The sequence below is a fragment of the Amblyraja radiata genome, chromosome 1 (assembly GCF_010909765.2).
Source record: "Amblyraja radiata isolate CabotCenter1 chromosome 1, sAmbRad1.1.pri, whole genome shotgun sequence".
Classification (NCBI taxonomy): Eukaryota; Metazoa; Chordata; class Chondrichthyes; order Rajiformes; family Rajidae; genus Amblyraja; species Amblyraja radiata.
The window spans coordinates 133,957,437-133,984,903 of record NC_045956.1 but is presented as its reverse complement, the minus strand read 5'-3'; the positions used below and the strand labels follow the sequence as shown (position 1 = coordinate 133,984,903).

General features: G+C 44.9%; 1 protein-coding gene across 3 annotated transcripts in view; it reads left to right on the top strand.

Moving 5' to 3' along the window:
* The window catches only part of LOC116979607 (aldo-keto reductase family 1 member A1-A-like), a 95,910-nt gene that overhangs the window by 67,327 nt on the left and 1,116 nt on the right, over positions 1 to 27,467 (top strand). For 2 of the 3 annotated variants that reach the window (XM_033031205.1, XM_033031214.1), the window contains 6 exons: positions 7,591 to 7,710; positions 9,857 to 10,008; positions 12,908 to 13,103; positions 16,608 to 16,807; positions 23,906 to 23,978; positions 24,596 to 24,682. In XM_033031205.1, coding sequence (XP_032887096.1) covers positions 7,591 to 7,710; positions 9,857 to 10,008; positions 12,908 to 13,103; positions 16,608 to 16,807; positions 23,906 to 23,978; positions 24,596 to 24,682 — 828 coding nt within the window. The remainder of the gene's footprint in view (positions 1 to 7,590; positions 7,711 to 9,856; positions 10,009 to 12,907; positions 13,104 to 16,607; positions 16,808 to 23,905; positions 23,979 to 24,595; positions 24,683 to 27,467) is intronic. The other variant, XM_033031225.1, reaches the window with a different exon arrangement.

The window sequence follows — 27,467 nt, the reverse complement described above, 5'->3', positions numbered from 1 at the left end:
AACGGCGACTTCTCCCGCCCGAGTTGCGGGGTTGAAGAGCTCCTGGAGCGGGGCCTACATCACTGCCCCGCGTGGTTGGAATGGCCGCGGGCTGCGAGCGCAAGCCGGGGGCTCTAACACCAAGAACCCGATGCGCGACCTTGCATCACCCGGCGTGGCTTTAATGGCCGCGGGACAATTCGCCATCGCCAGCCGGGGGCTTTGACTTTGACTCTGACATCGGGGGGGAGAGTGCAGTGGAGAGAGAAGTTTTTTTGGCCTTCCATCACAGCAATGTGATGGATGTTTATGTAAATTATGTTGTGTCTTGGGTCTATTTGTTTGTAATGTATGGCTGCAGAAACGACATTTCGTTTGGACCTCAAGGGGTCCAAATGACAATAAATTGAATTGTATTGTTGTACATTACACATGCTCCCCCTTTAGCTTGGAGGCGAATAACACCATTTCTACTACATTAAATATAATTGATTAACACACAGTTGCAAAATTATATTATTACAGTCATCTGACATTACATCCTCATAACTGTAAACTGTGTCTAAACTTAGCACTTATAATGGTTCATTCCACTCATCTTTCTAATCACTCTAGCTCTACCTGTATCTCTGCCTCTTCCCTTTTTAAATATCCTAATCTAATTTGCAGATTTCTTCCTGTTCTTGATATTCTGCTAAAGTTAACATTTCCTCTGTTTCTGTTCTTTATTTGTAGGTGGGATCTGACACATGACTGCAGGTTTTCATTTTTCAGTCGCTCAATTTCCTGGCGCTGCATATTTATCTGCTCTTGTTGTATAATGACATTCTGCAATGCATAAACATTTGTCCATTGCTCAGTGAAGGAACCTCCATGCTGGACTATACTGAAGTGTCCTAATCGCAATCGGTCCTGCATACTTTTGTCTCGACCGACGAGCCTCTCTTCTTTAGACTTTTCTGTTAACAGCTTTTTGCTCATCGTCACACATTTATTTAACCGTTCTTTGCAACGTTTAAGCCTTTTTTGCTGTTCGTCTATTTGTCTTCTTAAATCACCTTTCTGGTTATTCATCAAGAAGTAGGATCTATACTGTCCTTGCAATACAGCAGTGGCTTTGATTTGCGTTCTGTATATTTCTCTTACTACATAAGCACGGTAGTGATACTGCACTACAACTGCTGTATAAATCGGTTTGAGGAAGTCTTTCCTATATCGTTTGTCTTTTGTATCGTTTCAGCCTTTTCTGTTGTGCGTCTATTTGTCTCCTTAGGTCTTTCCTATACCAACTCATACTGACTGCACTTTTACAGTAGCTCTCTTTTGCATAACCACCATACTCTTGCAGGCAGTTTGAATGGTAATACAGGTGCACAACCTTTTATCCGAAGATCCAAATAACGAAAACCTCCGAATAGCGGACATTTTTTCGGTCCTTGAAGAAAGGTCCTTGAAAACGTTCACCCAGGGCGGCCCGCAGAGGTGACAGCGGAACCTCCGGTCGGTCCTCGAAGAAAGGGGAACTAAATCCCCATTCATAAAAGAGAAGGTGAGGGTATATTGCGCGGGAGGGTTAATAATTGACAATATGCTGCTGCCTGCCCGCTGAGTTAAAAAGTTCCCACGGTAGACTCACGATACACAGTGTTTCGTGAGTCTTGCGTGGGCACTTTTTAACTCAGCGGGGCAGGCAGCAGCAGATTGTCGCTCGCTTCAGTATCACCCCACCTACACCCCTCTGCTTCCCGGCCATGTGTGTGACCCCTTCCCTCCCCTCTCCAGCTCCCCGCCCATTGCACCGGCGCGGGGGCTTGCACTGTCTTCAAGTCGGCGATGCCAGCAGGACCAAAGATCTTATAGCTCCGCTATAGGATCTTTGAGCAGGACCGTGCCAGTCACCGGAGACGTCAGGACCAACGGGACACCAACCCCCAGGCCCACCGCAAGCACAGAGATCCCAGAGACCCACAGCCAGCAGCAGCCCAGCCCCGTTCCAACTCCAGAGGAAAACTGCAAACTGGCCGGAGACGTCAGGACCACCAGAAGCCGTTCCCCGAGCTGCGCCCCCTCATCGGGACACCGACCCCCAGGCCCACTGCAAGCACGGAGATCCCAGAGACCCACAGCCAACAGCAGCCCAGCCCAGCCCCGCTCCAACTACAGAGGAACCTGGGTTGCGGATGACGGGGCGCAGCTCGGGGCGTCGTAGGGGCCCATCGGGGAGCGGGTTCCTGTTGGTCCTGACGTCTCCGGCCACCTGCCATCCTCCGGGAACTGTACCGCCCTTGCAGGAGAGTGGGGTTGTTTGCAGTTGCAGAGGAAGGGGGCAAGGGCGGTACAGTTCCCAGTCTCAGCTCCATTCCAGGGGGGTGGCCGGAGACGTCAGGACCAACGGGACACCGACCCCCAGGCCCACTGCAAGCACGGAGATCCCAGAGACCCACAGCCAGCAGCAACTCCAGCCCAGCCCCGCTCCAACTCCAGAGGAACACGTAGGGGCAGAAGCTGATGGTGTGCAAGGTACGTCTTGTTCTTGGGGTGGCGGATGAGGGGGCGCAGCTCGGGCTGTGGGCAAACTGCCACTTGTCGCCGTAGCGGCCCATCGGGGAGCGGATTCCTCTGGAGTTGGAGGGGGAGGGGGGTGTTGTGCTGTTTGATCGCCCCCTGCTATCCCAGGGACAGGGAGACACAGCGGCTTTTTAGACTGGTGGGCAATCACTTCCAAAGTTCTGCCCACACAGTCAGTACACCTCTCCTACACTGCATTTCATACAGACATTTATTCTGCTAGAAAAAACTACATTGAAGACGCAAACTCGCGACCGAGTAACTGCCGGGATCAAGGCGCAAACTCGCGACCTTGCGGATATGAGCCGAGCACTCTACCACTGAGCCAGCCATTAAAATCTACGCAAAAAAATTTCCATTCCGAAGACCGACAAATTCTGAATTACGAAAAGTGTCTGGTCCCAAGGCTTTCGGATAAAAGGTTGTGCACCTGTAGTTGCATCCCTCATTGACTGATATTGCACAAACTGGGAATGCCCTATTTTGCATGCTTTGTCCTATCTCTGGATCGAAATGGCTACTTGTCGCATAGCTCTGTACCGTACCCTTAATCGGTAACCACGGTCTGCAGCTTGCAGAGTGACTACAGCCGCCTTTTGCATCAAGAAATACTTTCTAGTAATGCACATTCTTATGAATGACTTAATACAGCATGCTGCCTTGGTTTTCTCTACCAATACTCTGGCTTTTATCCCGCGGTATAAGGCCTGAATACACACCACTGCTTCCCTCAAACTCTTATACTGTCTCACTTGGACATCTCTTATCTGGCATGCTCTGTATCGCTGCTGTACAGCAATGGCAGACCAGCGTAGTTTCTTAAAATACTGACGCTGTTTATACATCTGATAATAAGTCTGTATGACCTTGACAGATTTATGCATGCCCCGCAGTTGCCTTCGAACAAGTATTCCACAGTAGGCTGCCTGAAGCAGTACAACGCTTCTGCGTACCTTCATGTAAGTTTTGCGATCACTTTCCATTTGAAGGTGTGCCCTATAATGGGTTTGTACTATTATAGCTGCCAATCTCATTGCCTTATATTGACGGTATACTCTGTGCCTTCTAAATGCGGCTTGTATTACCGTTGCTGCCTTCTGTTTGTTCCGGATTTCTCTCCGTACCTTCATACCCCTGAATGCAGCTTGAATAGCTAGGGTTGCCCCTTTGGATGGCAATTTCTCTTTGCCTTTGACTTCTGCCACTTTGCATTTGCCCTTTGTCCCTTAGCACTTGACCTGTGTCATTTTGCACTTGAGTTGTGTCCCTTTGCACTTGATTTGTGTCCCTTTGCACTTGACCTTTGTCCTTTTGCACTTGACCTTTGTCCTTTTACACTTGACCTTTGTCCTTTTGCACTTGACCTTTGTCCTTTTGCATTTGACCTTTGTCCTTTTGCACTTGACCTTTGTCCTTTTGCACTTGACGTTTGTCCCTTTGCATTTGACCTTTGTCCTTTTGCACTTGACCTTTGTCCTTTTGCACTTGACCTTTGTCCTTTTGCACTTGACCTTTGTCCTTTTGCACTTGACCTTTGTCCTTTTGCACTTGACCTTGTCCTGTGAGAGACTCTCTGCCCTCTTTAGTTCAGGCTCCTTGCCTCTGGATACCCTTGGAGGTTTTGGCGAGAAATGAGCCATTAAAGCCTCCTTACACTCCTCATACATTTTATCTGTGGGCTTAAATGGCAGCAGTAACATACGTAATGTTTGATAACCCTCTCTTCCTAAGCCTAATATGAACCATGCCCTCTTCTTCTCCTCTGCAGCAATATCATTGGAAATTAAACAAGCCTCCAAGACTTTGGTCCATTTCTCAAAATTACACCCAGAATCTAACTGGGGCACGTTTCCTACAATTTGAAAAGCCATGCTACCTGTTGCTATTCAGGTGCACTATCTTCTTTTCTCTCACTGTGTATTCTGCACTAGACTTAATCCTTCTACACACTAAGAAGTGATCCAGCCCACTGACTATTACTAATTCTTATAGATTTATACTATTAACCAACATTTCATGTTAATAGACATTTAGAACATTTTAACCATATTCCTGCTATGCACACAGATTTACTATTAATAACAGTGACCAATGCATTACATCCAAACAGTCCCACTTTTACTGTGAAGGAATAGTGAACAACGCATTACATTCAACAGTCCTGCTTTTACTTTGAAGAATTTGATCGGTCCAGCTTGTCGGCCTATGGACTCTGGTGCCTTCTCGACCTCTCGAGCTGTCCCCACCGGTACTTTTGCTGCTGGCCTCGCCAGACCTCCACTTTTGCTGGCTCCTCCGGGCTTCACCGTTACTTTTGCTGCCGCTGGCTCGCTGCCAAGTCGACTACTGCTGCTCTGCTGATTTGCCTGCCCGCTGTCTCCACAGCCCTCACGACCGGGCTGACTCTACTCCCGACCGGGCTGAAGTGCTTGAGTGCTGTCCTGCTTCTCTTGTGCGGACCCACTCTTTGCTCGGGGCTGGACTTCCTCTCACGTCCGGGCTTTCCCCCTTGGCCAGTCCGCTTCTCTTGCGCGGCCGGACCCTCTCTTCTGCTCACGGTCGGGCTGACTCTGCTCCCGACCAGGCTTTCTCTGCTCATGGCCGTCTCTTGCGACCGGGCTTTCTCTCACGACCGGTCCGCTTCTCACGCGTGGCCGGGCTTTTTTTTCTAGCTGCTGGACCGCTTCTCACGTGGCCGGCTTTCTCCCTCGACTGGGCTGACTTCTCCCAGCCGGGCTGACTCCGTTTCATCGGTGGCTTCACTGGACCTGCCCGTGACCTACCCGGTACTAGGCCCTCACTCGACGTCGTTGGCGACTCCTGGGCCTGGCTGTGGGCTACACAGCCCTGGAAAACGTCCGAAGTCGGTGGCGGCTACTGGGCCTCTTCTGCCCCTTTTGCCTTGGCTACACAGCCCTGGAAAATGTTCCAGGTAAGTTGGCATCGTCGCTGTCCTACTGGTTAGGTTTCCAGCTTTCGGCTGCTTTCTTCGGTGACACTTACTTATTGCCCCACTTGTTTTCCTTGCTTCCTGTTCCGACCTTTCTTTTCTTTGGCGCCTATTCAAAACCATTTGGCGCCAAATCTTTTGGCTTGGTGCCGTTCCACTTTGTTTCCAAACATAACCTTTTTTTTTCTGACAGTCCTTCTTCTTTCCTTTTCTGTTCTTTTATCCTCTTCATGCTGTTGTTGTGTGTTTTGGTGTAACAATTCACCTAAAACTTATACAAAGACTGTTCAGCTTGAGGAATTTGACAAAAACAAAACTCAGTCTAAAATGAGTAACAATCCGAAGGACGACATCTTGCCACGTAGACACAACATAGAGATAGCCTGACAAAACTCGCCGACTTGTACAGCTGATGTTTTAAATGCAGTCCCCGGCATAGAGGGATCTGCAGGCCTCTCTTGTCCAGCTCGCAAACAACTGCAACACAACTCCGTATCTACAGTTTAAACTGTTAAACAATCCTGTGTGTAGCAAAACAGTCCTGTGGGTGAGTTCACAAACTCTATCCCATCCTCGTCGCCAATTGTAGTGTATTTTGGGTACTTGGAACTGACTCAAAAGAACTCTCAGATACAGGAGTAAACTAACAAGCTTCTTTATTGCAGGACGCCACCATGAGTCTCCTCCAGCGCATGCGTCCCCTCGACTCTTGTCAGCAGCGGCCTCTGCAGTCCGTCTGTCTTTTTATTGTTTTCTGTCTTGTTTCTATGTAGTTTTTATTGGGTGTTTTTTGTCGGGGTATGTGTGTGGGGGTGGGGGGGAGGGGGGGAACTTTAAGGTCTTTCCCCTGCACGGGAGTCCAACCTTTTTTTTGTCGGGTCTCCGTTGTCGTTGGGGCTGCAACGTGGAGCGGCCTCCAACAGGAATGACCTGGGGCTCCAGTTGCGGAGCTGCGGATCTACTCACCATCACGGAGCTGGCCGAGTCCGGAGCGGGTGGAGCTGTGGTGGCGCTCGGCTGCGACCTGACACCCGGAGATTCGGAAGCTCCTACCGCAGGTCTGTGGACAGTGATACCGGGAGCCCGCGGGTCCCTGCTGGGAGACCGCTTTTCGGGGCTTCCACAACGGCGACTTCTCCCGCCCGAGTTGCGGGGTTGAAGATTACCTGGAGCGGGGCCTACATCACCGCCCCACGCGGCTTGGAATGGCCGCGGGACTTTGTGAGCGCCCGCCGGGGCTCCAACACCAAGACCCGGTGCGTGGCCTTGCATCACCCGGCGTGGCTTTAATGGCTGCGGGACATTTAACATCGCCCGCCGGGGGCTTTGACTCTGACATGGGGGGGGGGGGGGAGAGGGGAGTGCAGGGGAGAGATATGTTTTTTTTTGCCTTCCTTCACAGCGAGGAGAAGATGCGCTGTGAAGGATGTTTGTGTAAATTGTGTTGGGTCTTGGGTCTTTTTTGTTTTGTATGTATGGCTGCAGAAACGGCATTTCGTTTGGACCTCAACGGGGTCCAAATGACAAATAAATGTATTGTATTGTATTGTATTGTACAAGACATAACATATGCTAATTACATTATATACATTACACCTGCACTCCTAGATCCCTCTGCTCCACAACACTTCCCGGAGCCCTACCATTCACTGTGCAGGTCCTGCCCATGTTAGACTTCCCAAAATACACTACCTCACATTTCTCTCCATTACATTCCATTAACCATTCCTCAGCCCACCTGCCCAACTGATCAAGATCCTGCTGTAATCTTTGAAAACCATCTTCACTATCTACAATACCACCCACTTTAGTGTCATCTGCAAACTTGCTAGTCATGCCATGTACATTCTCATCTGAATCATAGTTATAGATGACAAATAGCAATGGGCCGAAGCACAACAGGGAGAATCAGAGGGAACCAGTTGATAAGCATGTGAGATAGAATAATTTACAATGAAATAAATTAGGGAATGGGATTGCTCTGATCAAACATACTCAGTGGCCCAAAATGGCTTCCTTTGATGCTATAATACTCGGTCCATACAGTCTGAATCTAACAGTGTTTTTCAACAGTGTGTCTTTGCTCTCTGTAGGTGAAAACAGCAGTTAGCTATGCTCTTGAAATAGGATACCGGCACATAGACTGCGCTTCTGGCTACAGCAATGAGCATGAAATTGGAGAAGCTCTCCACGAAAAAATACAAACCAATAAAGTAAGGATATTGCAGTGTTTGTAGTTTTAATGGAAGCAATATCAACGTGTGAGTAATTTAGACCAAATGTCATTAATTAAGAATTAAGTATTTTAAAGTCTGAATGTGGACTTTGACTATTACATTTATTCACCTGGAATCAGCGGTGGGTTTATATGTCTGATCAAATCACCAAAGATGCCTGAATCTGGCTGGATAAAGAATCTTTGTTGATTTAGTGACAACAGTATTTAAAATTTACACACGGTGGATTTAGGAATGGATAATTCAGCCAAGGTTTTCACTTCAATTCCTCTGTTCCAGAGGAGGTTCAGCTGAGGACAGAATTCTCCTTGGTTACAATGATATCTGTGATAAAATAGCAATGGATGCAGCTTAGATTTGGCTCATAGCCTAGATCTATTTTCAAGCAGCCAGAACAGGAAATTGTTTAAGGGAAGCCAAATATTTAACCTTTACTCATATTAGTTTATCACATCCAACATAAATTGTAATTAATAGCCACCGTGTATGAATATTGGTGTAAGGCCGGGTTTCTTAGTGATCGTTGGACAGTGAAGCGAATTAGACATCAAGATTAAAGATTCTGTTTTAGCTTTTGATTTGCTGCTGAAAATAGTTAGTGTTGATTTTTTCCAACTTCAAGCTTGTTTACACTTTTATTTTTAAGTACAATTCTTTATTCATCTTTAAGCATTCAGTAAAGATTTCGACAAATATTTTACTTCATTACCATATAATTCACAGTGAAATTGTGAGTAAATGCTACTCCAATATGTTTGATAAATACTCTTGGACAGCATGATTGATAGCATGAGCCTGATCTAGGGATTCACCTTCAGGAAAAACCCTGTGAGAGGCAATGTATCAATGATTATTTTGTAGTGATGTCGGACAGTGTCGACTCTTGTGGAATTCAATATTATGATGTAATTTAAAAGTGCTGAATTCTCACTGGAGTGACCTTGTTATTGAATATGTTCATCTTCTCAGTGGGACTCATTTATCCTTCTCTGTGTATTAAAGAGCAATTCAAAATGGTTTTATTGAAATTATTCATTTCTTTTTTGTTCTTATACTTTGATGTCCTTTGAGTATACAAAACTTTTTAAATGAAATGTGTAGGAAGGAACTGCAGATGCTGGTTTACACCGAAGATGGATACAAAATCCTGGAGTAACTCAGCGGGACAGAATGGATGGGTAATGTTTCGTGTCGCGACTAGAGAGAAGGGATGGGTGACGTTTCGTGTCGAGACTCTTCTTCAGACTGAACCTGATTTCATTTCAAAGTGAAATGGTGAGTTTAGGATCAAAGTGTCCCTGTAACAATGAAGGGAAATCCAGGGAACACTGGACACCATGAGATATGGAAGCTTTGATAAAGAAAGCACATGGTATGATAAGAGCAATGAAAATGGGGGAGAACCTTAAAGGTTATAGGGAATGCAGGAGTAAAAAATAAATTAGGAGAGCAAAGAGGGGCGATGAAATATCACTGACAGGCAACTTGAAGGAAAATCCAAATGTAGTTAATGTGTATAAGGAGCAAGAGTATAACTAGTGAAAAGTGGGGTCCATTTGGTTATAAACAGACCAATCTATGCATGAGGCAATGAGAGAAGTCTACATTTTCTGGTGTTCATTAAGGATATTCAAGTTGGAGATTGTAGTTGGAGAGCAAAGAAACATTAGAGATAGACACAAAATACTGGAGTAATGACATGGAACCAGTAGGACGACTAGGGCAGGGGAGGGATGGAGATTAGTTTCACTTGTTTTCACCTTCTCCACAGCCAACAAAGGACCATTGTGGGCTCCACCACTTCTTGAGCATTGTTGCTGGCTTTGATTTGTCATTTTGCATACATTTCAGTCATTTGTTCTTTGAACCTCTTCATATCTTTAGTTTCCCTCTCCCGTGACTCTGAGCCTGAAGAAGGGTCTCGACCCGAAACGTCACCTATTCCTTTCCTTCACAGATGCTGCCTGGCCCACTGTAACTCCAGCATTTTGCATTTATCTTCAGTGTAAAGCAGCATCTGCAGTTCCTTCTGACACTAAGAAACATTATAATTTTAGTTGGAGAGCAAAGAAACTTTTTCAGCTTGGTCAATGTTTTTTTAAATCTTGTCGTCCTTCTATAGTGTATCAAGCGGGAAGATATTTTCATTACGTCCAAACTTTGGAACACCAAGCATCACCCAGATGACGTAGAACCAGCATGCCGTAAAACACTAGCAGACTTGCAGGTGGACTACTTAGATTTGTATTTGATGCACTGGCCAATGGCATTTGAGTAAGTAACTGTATGGTTATCTAAACTTATTTCCAAGATTAAGGTTGTATTTACAAATCTCAAAAATAATTCAGATTTTTTTTACCTCAGCTAATAACCTAATTAAATCAAACCAAATACTAAAGGGCCTGTCCCACTTACGTGTCCTTGGCACGCAAATTACGCGACCTTGTAATCGCGTTGAGGCGCACGGGCATCGTATGGCCACGCGGGGCCAGTCCCACTTAGAAGCGTGGAGGGGTATGTAGTTGTGCAAGATATCGTGCGGGTCTCCGAAATTTTTGTAGCGAACGAAATCATCGCGCGTCAACGACCTGTCGCGGAACTGACAGCCAAAGTGCGACAGGCCCAAGACCCTGGCGCAACGCAACGTCTCACCTTCAACAGCAGCAGAAGCAGGCAAACGATCGCCGAGCTCGGCCTGGGGCTCACGGCCGTTGCGGTCCGGATCCATCCCCACTTCTACTCCCAGAGCGGGGGCCAAGAAAATTGAAGATAGACACAAAATGCTGGAGTAACTCAGCGGGACCGGCAGCATCTCTGGAGAGAAGCAATGGGTGATGTTTCGGGTCAAGACCCTTCTTTCAGACTGAAGAAGAGTCTCGACACGAAACATCACCCATTCCTTCTCTCCAGAGATGCTGCTGGTCCCGCTGAGTTACTCCGGCATTTTGCGTCCATCTTCAAATGACGTCACGCGCTCCAGACGGCTGTGTGGTCGAATGAAGTCGCGCACGACCTTCGCGGGACCGTCGAGGCTCAACGCGACCACGAGGTTGTGTAATTAGCGTGCCAAGTACACGTAAGTGGGACAGGGGCTTAAGTATCTCCAGTTTGAATGCGCATTGGTTGCAGGAACATTGGATTCTAGTCTACAAATATAACCACGGAGAAATGAATTATTGATCTGACTACCACATTGACAACTGGGCAATTTAAAACTCAGTAAGATGGAATCAATAATAGTGACCATGGAACAAAATATAATGTCATTCCTGGAACAAAATCTGTCATCTTCACTTTGTCCGATTTGTACAGGGACACTTTCTTTATTGTCCAGGAACAGGGAAAACTCTAAAAATGAGGATTGGCAAAATAATGTGCAGCACAGTAGACTTGCTGCCTTATAAAACCAGAGACCTGGGTTTGATCCTGACTATGGGTACTGTGTGCATGGAGTTTGTATGTTCTCTCTCTGACCGCATGGGTTTTCTCCGGGTGGTCCGGTTAATCCCACACTCCAGAGACATGCAGGTTTGGTAGGTAAATTGCCTTCAATAAATTGTAAATTGTCCCGAGTGTGTAGGATACTGTTAGTGCATGGGGTGATCGCTGGTCAGAGCGGATTCGGTGAACTAAATGGCCTCTTTCCATGCTGTCTCTTTCTCTAAAGGTGTTCCTAGAAGTCAACATTAACTGTTCTCTGAAATAGCAACAAAGAATGTCAATAAAGATGGGCCAGTCCCATCAACATTCTACAAAGGATTTTTTTTTTTTTTTGACATCAATATTTCAAAATAAATGAGATGGATATCAAAAACCGCTTTCTGGAAGTAGGATGGCAAACATTTAATACTTGCTTTATCATTTCTCTTCCATTTGGAAAACAGCTAAAAACCCTAGAAGCTTTGCATAAAGCTGGCTCTGCAGTTGAACAGGCTCTGATGACCATATACTGTGTTGGCCCACATTAGAGTAAGCTAGAAGATTGTAAAACATTCACTGAGCCCACAGGAGGAGACACTGAGACAACAAACCAGCTCATTTGAAATGATGAAACTCACAGAACAAAGACTGTATTCCACTCCCATTTTCCCTTTCAAAAGGCGTATCAAGCCCTTGTTTCTTGCGTCATTCAGATCATCTACATCAAAACTAAAGTGGCTTGCTTCCTAAGATATGATAGTGGAGTAATATTCTGGGCAGTCACTGTTGAGACACAAGACTCACAATGAGAAGTGAAATTTGCCAATGTCTTATTCATATAACAGTATTGCATGCCGACTCCCACATAGCACAAAGAACAACGTCCTAATCCAGTGGACCAGCCGACATGTCCCAGCTACAATAATCCCATCTGCCTGCATTTGGTCCATATCCCTCCAAACCTGTCCTATCCATGTACCTGTCTAACTGCTTCTTAAGTGTTGGGATAGTCCCAGCCTCAACTGCCTCATCTGGCAGCTTGTTCCATACACCCACCACCCTTTGTATGAAAAGGTTACCCATCAGATTCCTATTACATCTTTTCCCCTTCACCTTAAACCTATGTCCTCTGGTCCTCGATTCACCAACTCTGGGCAAGAGACTCTGTGCATCTATCCAATCTATTCCTCTCATGATTTTATACATTTTAAGATCATCCCTCATCCTCCTACGCTCCAGGGAATGGACCCCACGCCTACTCAACTCTCCCTTTGGCTCAGACCCTCTAGTCCTGGCAACATCCTTGTAAATCTTCTCTGTACCCTTTTCAGCTTGACATCTTTCCTATAATAATGGTGCCCAGAGCTTAACACTATACTCTAAATGCTCTAATTGCGTGTGCAAGTGGTCTCAGGTCCAGATGCCCTTGCTCCTTGACACTTTTATTTGCAGCATAAGCAGGAGCTGGGCAACTGACTCTTGAAAAAGGGGTCCGACCCGAAACGTCGCCTGTCCATTCCCTCCACAGATGCTACTTGACCAGCGAAATGCTTCCAGCACTTTGTGTTTTGCTCGTGATTCCAGCATCTGCAATTCCTTGTGTCTTTGGAACTTTTCCTTCCTGCTCTGATCCAATTAATTCAGAAGATAAACTGAAATGCAAGTAAGAATTGAGACTCAGGTGCTCTTGAGTGTCAGTGTGGAGGGAACATCTACCTTCCAGCAGATAATGATCTGATTCTGTTCCCTGCAGACGGGGCAACATTATGATGCCAATTAATGAAGATGGATCAGTGCGTTATGCTGATACTGATTACAAGGATACTTGGAAGGCCATGGAAAAATTAGTGGAAAAAGGTTGGGTCAAGGCACTTGGCTTATCCAACTTCAATGCAAGGCAAATAGATGATCTATTATCAACTGTAACCCACAGACCAGTTGTTAATCAGGTTAGTGTCAACATCATAATATTTGAAAAAATGTCTTCTCGTTTAAAAACCTTTATTATAGTGAAACTAACTTTCATAAATTGCCATACAGCACGATATGAATAAAAGGATAACAAGGAATGGGAAAAACAATTGCACTATCAAAAATATACGATTTATAGATACCTACTTCTGCATTTTCGCATATACCAGAAGCCTGCTTAACACAATAGCCTTTTCATCTTTGCCATCTATGGTATATAGATGTATATACCTGCTCCTTTTCGGACACATACAATTTCATTTATTTATAGATATTGTTTATGACACTTTATAAATATTCTTGTTTTGTTTTTTATATGCTGTTTCACACTTGCTTTTTATTCTTTTATTCTGTTCGAAATAAATAATAAAATAAAAAGAAAAAAAAATACTTAGCAATGCAAACCGGATGCTTAAGAAATAGCAGTATAAGTAAGTCATTTAGCTTCTTGTACACTGCAAATATACACTAATTTCTGGATGAAGAAATCTCATCTCATTTCCGCCCTGAATAGCCAACCCCTTATTTAGAGAGTGGCTCCAGACATCCAAACCAGGGAGAACACCAAGCCCTTAATTATAGATAATGGATGCATTTAACAAAGGTAAGAATTATGCAGAGCAGCTGGATCAGGTCATCTGTCAATATCAACGACCGATATCAAGTCAGCACTGTTGCTTTAGAATTCCACAGAGGAACCAAACTACTTTCTTTACAAAGCATGCATCAAGCGATGTAAGAAAGATCTGCAGATGCTGGTTTAAATCGAAGGTAGCCACAAAATGCTGGAGTAACTCAGCGGGTAAGGCAGCATCTCTGGAGAGAAGGAATGAACGGCGTTTCGGGTCGAGACCCTTCTTCACATTGATCAAGGGCCTCGACCCAAAACATCACCCATTACCTCTCTCCAGAGATGCTGCCTCACCCGCTGAGTTACTCATGCATCAAGTGATCATATTTACAGGCTTTTTTGTTTTTTATTTGTTCTGCTGTGTTATTTTTTTATGATGTGTTTGCAAAAATATGCTGGCAATGTGGTGACTGCTAATATACTCCACAAACCAATTGCATGGGTGTGGTGGCCTGTCTTGCTCTTTAAACTGTGCATATCAGGGAAGATGAGCAGAGACAATACACACCAGGTCGAGCTACGCAAAAAGGACTGAGGACAACATTGAAGAGGAAACGTGAGGAAAAAAGAAGGCAGCAACCCAGACCACTTTTTTCTGGCTCTTCAAGTGCAGTATCATTGGCCCCAATCCCTATATCCATTAACCAACAGTAACACAACCCCTATCTTCTCTCTGTCTTCAGGAATCCAATATTCTCTCAATATTCCCTCGAATAAAACTAAAAGGCAACACAACAAATATAATCCCCAATAACGTTATAAATTGTACAGTTCCACATTATGATTCATTTCCCAACACCCCAGAGCTTTATCCACCAGCTACAAGATCATGGTCTGCACACTCAAACCAAATCCTAGGCAAAGCTGCCCACTTCATTGCAAAATGGTAAAGGGTAAGATTGTTGTGAAGGGAGAGTGAAAGGAAATGTGTGCTGATGGCATCTGCTGCCTGTAACTCAGGAGATATCATGGGATAAGGATGAAAGGTGACAGGTGGGGCCCATCATACACAGTGGCCCTGCCTGCTTGTGGCCAGTGATTTAGCAATGGTTCTTCCCATAACTAGAACATGCAATGCCATCACTTTCAATCTGATTAGTCATGCCACGTTTATTTGTGGGCTTCCTTCTTCTGAATGCGGTTCACAGTCTTTTTGGGTGATGTGGCGTTTATGGTTGAACAGGTAGCTACCTGTATAAACTGAAATGCAGTCTGCAATGTACAAAGGTACGTTTGTACAATGTACAAAGACATGCACGTTTTTGGTATGAGCCCAGATAGATGAGGTGGTGAATTGAGATTTGGGGCACCTGGTTTGCTGTACTATTTGAAGGTCTATTCTCTGATATTGACAGCCCATGCCAAGTCTCTGACCTTCTAATGGCTTTGCATGCAGATATTTTGGGCTACCTTTTCAAAGTGACCTTCCGTCATCCGGCATCCAGCCTCTGCCGACCTTCCCCTCACCCCTATCTTTACAAGTGCTAGACATACTTTTCCCTTTGTGTCATCAGAACTGGAGAAACGTTAATCATGATCTGTCCCACAATCAGAATTTGTTACAAAGTACAATTCTAAATGATAACTGCAGACACCTGTGGATAGCATGCAACAAAAGCTTTTCACTGCACCTTGTCACTGTACATGTGACAATAAATTAAACTGAGGTGCAGGCCCCGTTATTAGCATCACTGGGGCCGTTGCCAACGGCGCCAATGACCAGTGGGACTGGTGCTGACTGCACACAGGAATCATAGTGAGCAGACAATAGAGTTAAGGGCCTGTCCCACTTGGCTGTCATTCCCACGCCATTTACGTGACGTGCTAGCGTGTGGGTAGCACGTGGGTAGCGCGGGACGGGCGCATGGCATTGTGTGGTGTGGAGGAGTGTGGAGTGGCGTGGAGTAGTATGGACTTCGTCATGCACGAAATCTTCACGCGCCACCGACCTGTCGCGTAACTGACGGCCAAAGTGGGACAGGCCCAAGACCCTGGCGCGGCGCAACGTCTCACCTCCAACAGCAGCAAAAGCAGGCAAACGATCGGCGAGCTCGGCCTGGGGCTCACGGCCGTTGCAGATCCGGATCCGCCCCCACCCCTACTCCCAGAGCGGGGCCAAGACGATTGGAGATAGACACAAAATGCTGGAGTAACTCAGCGGGACCGGCAGCATCTCTGGAGAGAAGCAATGGGTGACGTTTCGGGTCGAGACCCTTCTTCAGATTGAGATGCGGTGGAGAAACATCTCATTTTGTGTTAAGGGCCAGTCCCACTTGGGCGTCATTTGTGCGTCAAGTAGATGGCGCACAAAGATTTTGTACATCCCAAAATCCTGGGGCGCCGCACGCGACCGCGCATCACTGCTTACGTCACCACGCACCATGCGGGCGTAATGAGCACCATGCGCGCATCACGTGCACATCGTGACGCGTAAATTATATCATGTAAATGACATCCAAGTGGGACAGGTCCTTTAATGTGCCAGTGATTGAGTAGAGTTAAGTAGAGTGTAATTCTATCTAATTGCCTTTTCCTTTTCATTGTGAAGAATAATTGTGTATGAATTCCAGTGCCTCCCAACAATGACCATAATGGAGCACCCAGCAGTGGAGAAACCTCAGGTGCAAATGAATGCCCAATATTCTAGGTTTGATATATCTAAGCTGTGTCTGTAACTCATTCACTGGACATTTCATTTGTTAAGTAAAGTTCAAGATCACATTGAAATTTTGATTTGTCTGTAAATGTCATGAGCTTGCAGCTTCAGAATATATCAGGGTGGCCTTGAATGATAATGTAGTGCTGGTCTCCTCTCATTATGAACTAAACATTTGTCGGCTTTCCTCTGCAGATTGAATGCCATCCTTACCTGAACCAAAGTAAGCTTGTGGACCACTGCACAAAACGTAGTATTGTGGTTACAGCGTACAGTCCTCTGGGATCATCTGACCGTCCCTGGGCCAGACCTGATGACCCAAAACTGTTAGAAGATCCAAGAATACTGGAAATAGCAAAAAAATATGGAAAATCTCCAGCTCAAGTTATCATAAGGTGAAGTAGCATGGAAAATAATTCAATTTTGCTGACGAAAGCTCAGGATATGTATGTCCCCGTTAGAGTGAAGGGCAGAGCAGGCAAACGTAAGGAAACTTGGTTAATGAGGGAAATTGAGTCATTGGTCAAAAACAAGAAGGATGCATGGGACAGCTGGGATCAAGTGCATCCCTGGAGGAGTTTTGAGAACTAAGGAGTAAATTGAAAAAGGAGATCAAAGGGCAAAAAGGGGCCAGGAGATAGCTCTGGCGGGTAGAATTAAGGACAATCCCAAAATATTTTATAAATACATAAGGGGGGAAAGGGTAATTAGAGAGTGGGACCTCTCAGGAATTAAAGCGGTCACCTCTGTGTGGAGCTACAGGAGATGGGCAAGGTCCTCAATGAGTATTTCCCCTCTGTATTTACCGAGGAGTTAAACAGTAGGACGAAGGAACTTGGGGCAGTTAATGGAAGTGTTTTGAGTGCAGTCAGTGTTACCGTCAAAAGATGTATGAAGGCAGACAAATCTCCAGGGCCTGATCAGATATATCCAAGGGCATTGTTGGAAACCAGAGAGGAAATTGCGGGAGCCTGGTTGAAATTTATGAGTCGTCCTTAAATACAGGAGAGGTGCCAGAAGACTGGAGGGTGGCAAATGTTGTGCCTCTTCTCAAGAAGGACTGCAGGGAAAATGCTGGGAAGTATAGGCCAGTGAGCTTAACATCTGTAGTTGGAAAGGATTCTGAAGGATAGGTTATACAGGCATTTGGACGGGCAAGGGCTGATTCGGGATAGTCAACATGGTTTCATACGTGGAAGGTCATATCTCACAAATCATATTGATTTTTTTAAGACGTGACTAAAATGGTCGATGAGGGCAGAGCTATAGATGTTGTATACATGGATTTCAGTAAGGCATTTGACAAGGTTCCGCATGGTAGGCTGCTCTGGAAGGTTAGATCGCATGGGATCCAAGGAAAGAGCTGAATGATAGCAAATTTGCTCCATGGAAGGAAGCAGTGGGTGGAAGGTTGCTTCTTGGACTGGAGGCCTGTACCTAGTGGTGTGCCTCAGGGTTCGGTGCTGGGCCTGTTACTGTTTGTCATTTACATCATTGATTTGGATAAGAACATACAGTGCAAGATTAGCAAGTTTGCTGATGATACAAAAGTGGGTGGTTTTGCAGATAGTGAAGAGTTTTGTGAAAGATTGTAGCAGGATCTAGATCGATTGGCCAGGTGGGCAGAGGAATGGTTGATGGAATTTAATACAGAGAAGTGTGAGGTGATGCATTTTGCGATGTCTAACAAGGGCAGGAATGGTAGGCCTTTGGGGAGTGTTTCAGAGCAGAGGGATCTAGGAGTACAGGTGCATGGCTCCTTGAAGATCGAGTCTCAGGTAGATAAGGTGGACAAAAAGGCTTTTGGCACTTTGGCCTTCATCAGTCAGATTATTGAGTATAGAAGTTGGGGGGGTCATGTTGCAGTTGTATAAGATGTTGGTGAGACTGCATCTAGAATATTGTGTTCAGTTCTGGGCACCATGTTATAGGAATATTGTCAAACTTGAAAGGGTTCAGAGAAGATTTATGAGGTTGCCAGGACGAGAGGGGCTGAGCTATAGGGAGAGGTTGAGTAGGCTGGGTCTCTATTCCATGGAGCACAGGAGGATGAGGGGTGATCGGATAGAGCTGTATAAAATCATGATTGGAATAAATCGGGTAGATGCACAGAATCTCTTGCCCAGAGTAGGAGAATCGAGGACCAGAGGACATAGGTTAAAGGTGAAGGGGAAAAGATGTAATAGGAATCTGAGGGGTAGCTTTTTCACACAAGGGGTGGTGGGTGTATGGAACAAGCTGCCAGAGGAGGTAGTTGATGCTGAGACTATCCCATTATTTAAGAAACAGTTTGACAGGTACATGGATAGGACAGGTTTGGAGGGATATGGACCAAGCGCAGGCAGGTGGGACTAGTGTAGCTGGGACATGTTGGCCGATGAGGGAAAGTTGGGCCAAAGGGCCTGTTTCCACACTGTATCACTCTGTGATTAAACTGCATTTATTTAATACTCCATGGCTTCTATACAATTCAGGGATATTATTATAACTGATTGTTATTCCATAACAAAAAAGCCAGATGATTAATTCAATAAATGGATGTACATACAATCCCCAGGTTTCTGAGAACTGTTTGTAAATCAAACATTCATAAGTTGAAATTGAACAAAAACGTGTTGGAGTGCGTCACAAAAACAGCTTTGAGAGGCGAGCGAGCAGGCGCGGGGAGAGTAGTTCCCAGACAACCTCACTGATCCAGGCAGTGAGTGAGTCTGCTCATACTCCAATCTCTGCTCACCTTAACCCAGACCTCGGTGCAGCTTGGGGTGTGGGAAATGAGGAAGGCGGAGAAGGCATGTTGAACAGCCCCTTTCTCACCAAGCAGAAGATGTCTGCAGCCTCAGCGGAGCCGGTAAATCCATCCCCATTGATTTCCCTGGTCTCCCAAATGCTGGTCCCTATGCACGGGATATCTGCAAGTCAGGCCTTTATAACTTGAGCAGCACAAGGGTAGAGTTGCTCCCTTACAGTGCCAGAGACCTGGGTTCAATCCTATGGCTGCTGTCTGTACAGAGTTTGTACCTTCTCTCTGTGAGAACGGTTAGTCTCCGGTTTCATAGAAACATAGAAAATAAGTGCAGGAGGAGGCCATTCGGTCCTTCAAGCCAGCACCGCCATTCATTGTGATCATGGCTGATCGTCCCCTATCAATAACCTGTGCCTGCCTTCTCCCCATATCCCTTGACTCCACTAGCCCCTAGAGCTCTATCTAACTCTCTCTTAAATCCATCCAGTGATTTGGCCTCCACTGCCCTCTGTGGCAGGGAATTCCATAAATTCACAACTCTCCAGGTGAAATTTTTTTTTCTCACCTTAGTCTTAAAGGACCTCCCCTTTATTCTAAGACTGTGGCCCCTGGTTCTGGACTCACCCAACATTGGGAACATTTTTCCTGCATCTAGCTTGTCCAGTCCTTTTATAATGTTATATGTTTCTATCAGATACCCCCTCATCCTTCTAAACTCCAATGAATAGCAGGTTTCCTGCAAGTTTGGATGTTAATTGGCTTCAGTAAATTGTCCCTAGTGTGCAGGATAGAACTAATGTATAGGTGATCATGGTTGGCCTGGACTCGATGTTTCCGCGCTGTATCTCTAAACTAAACTAAAGCCAGGGATGACCTATATGGTAATATTTAAAGATCACTTCATTTACTGTCCAAGAACAGGGAAAAGTCTAAAAATGAGGGTTGGCAAAATAATGGGCTGCACAGTGGCGCAGCGGTAGAGTTGCCGCTTTACAATGCCAGAGATCCGAGTTCGGTCCTGATTATAGGGGTTGGCTTTAGGGAGTTTGTACGTTCTCTCTGTGACCGCATGGATTTTCCTCGGGAGCTCGGTTTTCCCCCACACACTCCAAAGATGCACAGGTTTTTTGGTTTAATGGCCTCAGTAAAAATTGTAAATTGTCCCTAGTATGTAGGATAGTGCTAGTGTTCAGGGATTACAAACATAGAAAATAGGTGCAGGAGCAGGCCATTCGGCCCTTCGAACCAGCACTGCCATTCATTGTGATCATGGCTGATCGTCCCCTATCAATAACCCGTGCCTGCCTTCTCCTCATGGATTGATGGTTGATGTGGACTCTTTGGGCTGAAGAGCCTGTTACCACGCTGTATCTCTAAATTCTAAACTTATAGACCTGGACTGAAATTTGTTTTCACTTCCTAAGTTTTCTTTTCTGGTAATCTTACACCAAAATAAAATGAATCTGTTATCATATCGAATTGTAATCTGTGAAAAGCACATTGAAAATATTGTTCATGTGTTGCGATTTGGAATGAACCATTCTAAATGTAAAGGAATCCATTGGGAACTTTCCTTACAGTCCTGCTGTTTCTTCAAGTGTATATCATATACGCTTGAAGAAAAAGCAGAACTGTAAGGAAAGTGCAGGAGTTTGGGACCAATTAGATACACCTTCCACAAGTCAAGGGGATACACACCATCTGCTGTGTGATTCTTTTCAATCCTGAGCTCAATTACGTAAATTCATAAAGTCGTGGACCACTGTAAAATCTGTACAGGTATAATCAAAGATCTTATAGCAGAGCAAGATAGACCACTCCTCCGAAATCCAATGGACTGACGTGTAGTACGTGACGGAACGTCACGGCCGCCATTTCTTTAAGCGACACGCGGGGAGAGAGGGATCGAGAGAAGGGAGAGGGATCGAGAGGGGAGAGGGGAGAGGGATTGAGAGGGGAGAAGGGGAGAAGGGGGGAGAGGGAGAAGGGGGAGAGGGAGGGTGGAACGATAGCATGTTATAACGTTCAGCCGTCCCATTCCGACCAAAGATTATAGAGCAGAGCTCCTCTAGTATCTTTGATTGCAACCGCCGCCGCCGAACGACACGGCCCACCATTGCACCCAAAGATGATAGAGCAGAGTTGTATAATCTTTGATTGCACCCTTCTTCACGGCGGGCTTGTGATCTTTGCTTGTGATGTCTCGACAATTCGAGGGCTATAACGGGTAACAGCCGCCGCGTTCTCGGACTTGAATCTGAGCTCGAAAAATCTCGTGGTCACTTGGCCTAATGTGTCCCGCGGGCCATATTTTGGAGACCAATCCCTTACAAGAACAAAACAAAAAACTTACAGAAGTGTTAAAATTGTCTTTATTATAGTGGTAAGTAAAGATCTATTAAAAATAAGTATACTAACTTTCTAATGTACCGACAAACCTAGTTTCACGATGGCCGTTGATGGGAGAACAGAAAATAACATTTTCACGACAGAATATCGACAAAAAAAAAAATGATATTTTCTAACCTTTCTTTTTCATCGGGGAACCTAAAGAATGACAGGTCTGGTCGTTTAGATTTACGATTAGAACAATTGATAGCGGAGCAGTGAGATGAAGATTTAGATGAGGACGCCATGACAGTATGGGGGAAGCCCAAAAAAATGCTCAATAAAATGGCGCCGACAATCACACACGTCATACTACGCGTTTTTCGAGGAGTGGTCTATCTTGCTCCTCTATAATCTTTGGGTATAATATCTGTAAAACTGAAAGATCACATCTGTAAAACTGAATGAATGGACAATGTGACAGTGGGTTGTATGATTTCTTTTTTTAATGCTTCATGATTTTGTGATAACAATGTATGAAAATCTATCCCAGTCTGATGAAATTTACCCTCAGTAGAAGGCAAGGAGAAGCCAAGTATCTAGTTTCTCCAATGAACTGATAATTAACAACATTTTAAAATCTGTAATGCCAAAGATGAGGAAATGATCAGTAAGTGTAACATTTTCCACCTCCTTTCCCTAATTCCTTGGCTTCAACAAGCAGTAATTAAGGATGTTGTGTCCAAACTAGTGGGTGTCCTGGGCTCTGAAACTCAATTACAAAGTCTCCAGAAATTATTTTAACTTCTACACCAAGAAATGGAGGGTTATGGTATGAGTGCAGGCAGGTGGGACTAAGGGGAAAAAAAAATTGTTCGGCGCGGACTTGTAGGGCCGAGATGGCCTGTTCCCGTGCTGTAATTGTTGTTATATGTGTGGAAATTACTCTTTACATCTATTACTTTTACTCTTTCGACTCTTTACATCCACTATTTTACTGCGCAAATTAGTGCTTTGATTATGGTCACATTTTTTTAAATTTAGTGGAAATCCATTCTTACAATAGGCCAGGACTTTGAATTGTCATAATCCAATTTAAGATTTAAAAGTAGGATCAAGTGTCAAGCAGCAGATGGTGAGAGTCCTCTCAGTAATTACTATTCTCTAGTCTCTAGTCCAACAATTTGTTACAGGAGAAAGGACTGTCTTCACAATTTGTTACGTACTTGGTCCACCAAAGCCTGCTGGACCCCACAGTTACTAACTATTTTAACTCTCCTTCTCACTCCCACATGATATTTCTGTTCTGGGCCGCCTCCACTACAAGAGTGAGGCCACATGCAAACTGGAGGAACAGCATGTCATATTCTGCTGTGTACCTTACAACACAATGGTAGGAATATTGAATTCTCCAATTTTAGGTAACCTTTCACTAACCAATGACTTTTAGTCATCATATAACAGCACATACATATTGTTTGAATAGTTTTGTTTCCACCATTCATTCAGTTTCGACTTTAGAGAACAGGCCCGACACACCAGGGACAATTAAAATGTTTTTTACGGAAGCCAATTACCCTACAAACCTGCACTCTTTGTAGTATGGGAGGAAACCAGCGTCCAGAGAAAACTGCGGTCACAGGGAGAATCTACAAACTCTGTAAAGACAGCGCCCGTGGTCAGGATTGAACCCGGGTCTCTGGCACTGTGAGGCAGCAACTCTACCACCTTGCCACTATGTCGCCCCAAAGTTGAAGGAAGGAAAATATGTCCCTCAGAGTAAGAATTATTTTAATCTGGTACTAGTTGAATTTTGACATTTTCTAAACAGTATTATAATTTCAAGTTTAAAAAAAATTAAAGATGTAAAATCATTACGTCACACAGGTTGGGCCCAGATATAAAATAATTACATGTACAGTACATGTTGGGGATCCATTTCTGAGATCTGTTCATATCCCTAATATTTCACAAGACAGAAACCAAGTTCCCACATGGCAGAAAATGTCGGAAGAGATGGGTTGTCCCATTGGAAAAGCAGTTTATATCTTGTTTTTGCCATTTTTAAATTAAAGCTGACATGAACAAACCAGGGTAATAATTATGTACTTTTAAAAAGATGTTATTGCTGACAAGGCTTTAGAAATGGCACTGCTGTTGGCTCAGATGTCGTGTCTCAAGATAGGATTCTCGAAATGACGATAAACTTGCAAAATAGAAGGTATTCCTCCTCGGTTTGATGTGGCAAAATTCCAGATGTTGTCACCCGCGGTCCCGAAGCATCCAGAAAATCCATTCTGTTGGTTTCTCAAACAGTTTGTCATTCATATGCAGAGGTTGAACTCAAGTCATGTAATTGTAAACTGGGACTAACCATAACAAGTGTTATTCAAAAGACTAATCATTTTTTAATCCCTAGGTGGCAGTTGCAAAGAGAAGTAGTGTGCATTCCCAAAAGTACCACACCTTCCAGGATTAAAGAAAATATTGAGGTAACAATTGGTTTGCTCCAGTTGAGGGATACATAAATACAAGTCGTCACCTTGCCACTATTATATATATTCTTTCAAATACAACTTTATAGATAAACAACGTAATGCATGTTGTAAAATTAACCAAGGCATGTTATAAATGCAAGCAATGTGAAAATGTATGGGTTTTAGCTAAGCTGGGCCAGGATTTTAATGCACCATCAATAAGGCATGGAGTTATTAACCTGCTGGAGTAACCCACACTTCATCGGATGAGGGACAGACAACATGGTGGGTCAGACCCTTCTTCAGATTGGAGTAACGATTAGCTAGTGGACAGAGGGGTGGGGGTGGAGGCCATGGTGTTCCTGTGCACCAAGATTCAGCTTGGAATCGAATCTACCACATCTCTCATTGATGTAGTTTTATTTTTCAAAATAGACACTGATTATCAATACACTACTTATTGAAACATTGCTAACTGAGATTTAGTTTCACAGCAAAGAGTGTTTCACAAACCTGAAGAAAACTGCTTATTTTATTATGGGTCTGACGGTAGGAAAGCTACATGAATGGAAGTAATGCAGAGCAAGAGATTTGTTTAATAGGAACATAAACACATGTGCTTTATAAAACAGGTGTTTGATTTCATCTTGTCTGAAGAGGATATGCAACAAATTGATTCATTTGACTGCAATGGAAGATTGATAGTCCCAACGATTGTAGTAAGTTTAAAAACAATCAACTCCATTGACACAATTTGAATTGCGGGCCCTCATACAGGAAACAACACACCCATCAATGCTGTTGGGGCACAAGTTATTTAATCTTAACTCATTCTGGATTAATATGTCACATCCAAATCCAGGAGAACAAAACGCATTTGATAAGAGTAGAGTTTTAAAGCATAGTACAGCACGGGAGCAAGCCCTTGTAAATGATGCCAAGATCATCTCTCTGCACATAACCATATGCTTCCATTCCCGGCACATCCATGGGCCCATCTAAAAGCATCAATGCCACTCCTGTATCTTCCTCCAACTCACGCCCTGGCAGAGCGTTCCAGGCACCCACCATCCTCTGTCTAAAAAAAATTTGTCCCACACATGTGCAGCACGGCGACGCAGCAGTGGAGTTGCTGCTTTACAGTGCTTGCAGCACTGGAGACCGTGGTTCGATCCCAACTACGGTACTGTCTGTACGGAGTTTGTACGTTCTCCCTGTGACTGCGTGGGTTTTCTCCGAGATCTTTGGTTTCCTCCCACATTCCAAAGACGTACAGGTTTGTAGGTAAATTGACTTGGTATAATTGTAAAATTGTCCCGAGTATGTGTAGGATAGTGTTAATGTGTGGAGCTCAATGGTCGGCACGGACTCGGTGGGCCGAATGGCCTGTTTCCGTGCTGTATCTCTAAACTAAAAATCTAATTTAAACTTTGCTCCTTTTACATTAAAGCGAATCCCCTCTACTCTTTAACATTTACATAGAGGGGAAAAGGTTCTGACTGTCTACCCTATCTATGCCTCTCATCATTTTAGATACTGTTATCAGGTCCCCCTAAACCTCCAGTGTTCCAGAGAAAACAATACCCTCAAATCCAGGTAGCAATCTGGTAAATCGCCTTTACATCCTTTCCAACACATCCTTCCTGTAATGGGACAAGCAGAACTGCATAAAATCATCCAAATGCAGTCTAGCCAAATATTATGGAGTTGCATCATGACTTCCTGACTCCAAGCCGCTAACGAATGAAGGCAAGGATACCGTATGTCTACTTGTGTTGCCACTATCAGGGAACTATGAACTTGGATCCCAACGTGCAACACTTCACATTTGCTCGGATTAAACTCCATCTGCCATTTCTCCACCCATTTTGGCATTGAGATTAATGTATCTTGGCATCATGTTTAGCACAGGAACAGGCCCTTTGGCCCACAATGTCTGTGCCAAACATGATGCCGAGATAAATTAATCTCATCTGCCTGTACACGATCCATACTTCTCCATTACCTGCATATCCATGTGCCCAGTGGCGGACTGGCCAGGGTGTCAGCTTGCCCGATGGCAAGTGGGCCCCCTATATCAAGTGGGCCCCTGATGATGTGGGCCCCCTTTGTCTCCTGGCAACCAATATTTTTAGACCCAGTCCGCCACTTCATGTGCCTATCTAAAGGCCTCTCAAACGTCACTATCATATCTGCCACCATCACCACCAGCACCTCTGGCATTCAATTCCAGGCCTTACCACCCTCTGTATAACATGTCCCGCACATCTCCTTTAAACATTGCCCCTTTAACCTTAAAGCTATGTCCTCTCGTCTTTCACATTTGTACCATGGAGAGAAAGGTGTTGACTACCCTATCTATACCTCTCATCATCTCTTCGACTGCCAGTAATTTCTCTGAGGCTCTCATAGCCGCCCCCGACATCTGCACCATCGAGACGTCTCCCCTCCATCTCAGCACTGACGACCTCATTTCTTTATTCAACACCACTTGCTCTTCCATCCTGGATTCTGTTGCTCCTCTTAAAATGAAAAAGCCTAAGCCTAAAGGCTAAAGTCCTTGAAACGGTAATTTTAAATCAACATGACTTATCTTCACCAAAATTCCATCTTGGAAACTTTCCAATCAAGTTTCAGGGCCCACCACAGCAGAGTCTGCCTTGTTGAAGGTACATAACGACCTGCTTCTCACCATTGGCTCCTGCTCCTTCTCAACCTCAGTGCTGCATTCGATACGGTCGCCCATACCATCCTAATTGACCATCTCCGGTACGGGGTTGGTATTGATGGCACTGCCCTGTGCTGGTTTGTCTCCTATCTCAAAGATAGGAGTTCCTGTACAAACATAGGTAACTCTTTCTCCTCCCCAGCTAGCCTCTGCTGCGGGGTTCCACAAGGTTCCATCCTAGGCCCCATTCTCTTCTCCATGTACATGCTCCCCTTAGGCCAAGTCATCCAAAGACAGGGCATTTTCTTCCACTGCTATTCAGACGATACACAACTCTATCTCCCCCTCAAACCCAACAAACAATCTAATCTACCCACTGCCTCGAGGATATAAAGTGTTGGATGGCTCATAACTTCCTCCAACTAAACAAGAGTAAGTCTGAGGTCATCCTACTCAGACCCCCGGAATCCATCAAAATGATAGCAGGCAGCCTTGGTGACCTTACCCCATTACTCAAACCTCACGTCAAAAACCTTGGCGTGATATTTGACTCTGCGTTGAAATTTGACAAACACGTCAATGCCGCGGTAAAAGCTAGCTTCTTCCAGCTTCGAACGATAGCAAAAATAAAACCTTTCCTCCGATTTGACGACCTCAAAAAGATCATCCACTCATTTATCTCCTCCCGTCTTGATTACTGCAACTCCCTTTTCACTGGCATCAGCCAATCATCCCTGTCCCGCCTGCAATTGGTCCAAAACGGCGCAGCGAGACTCCTGATGGGCACCCGAAAAAGGGACCACATCACCCCGATCCTGGCCTCTCTCCACTGGCTC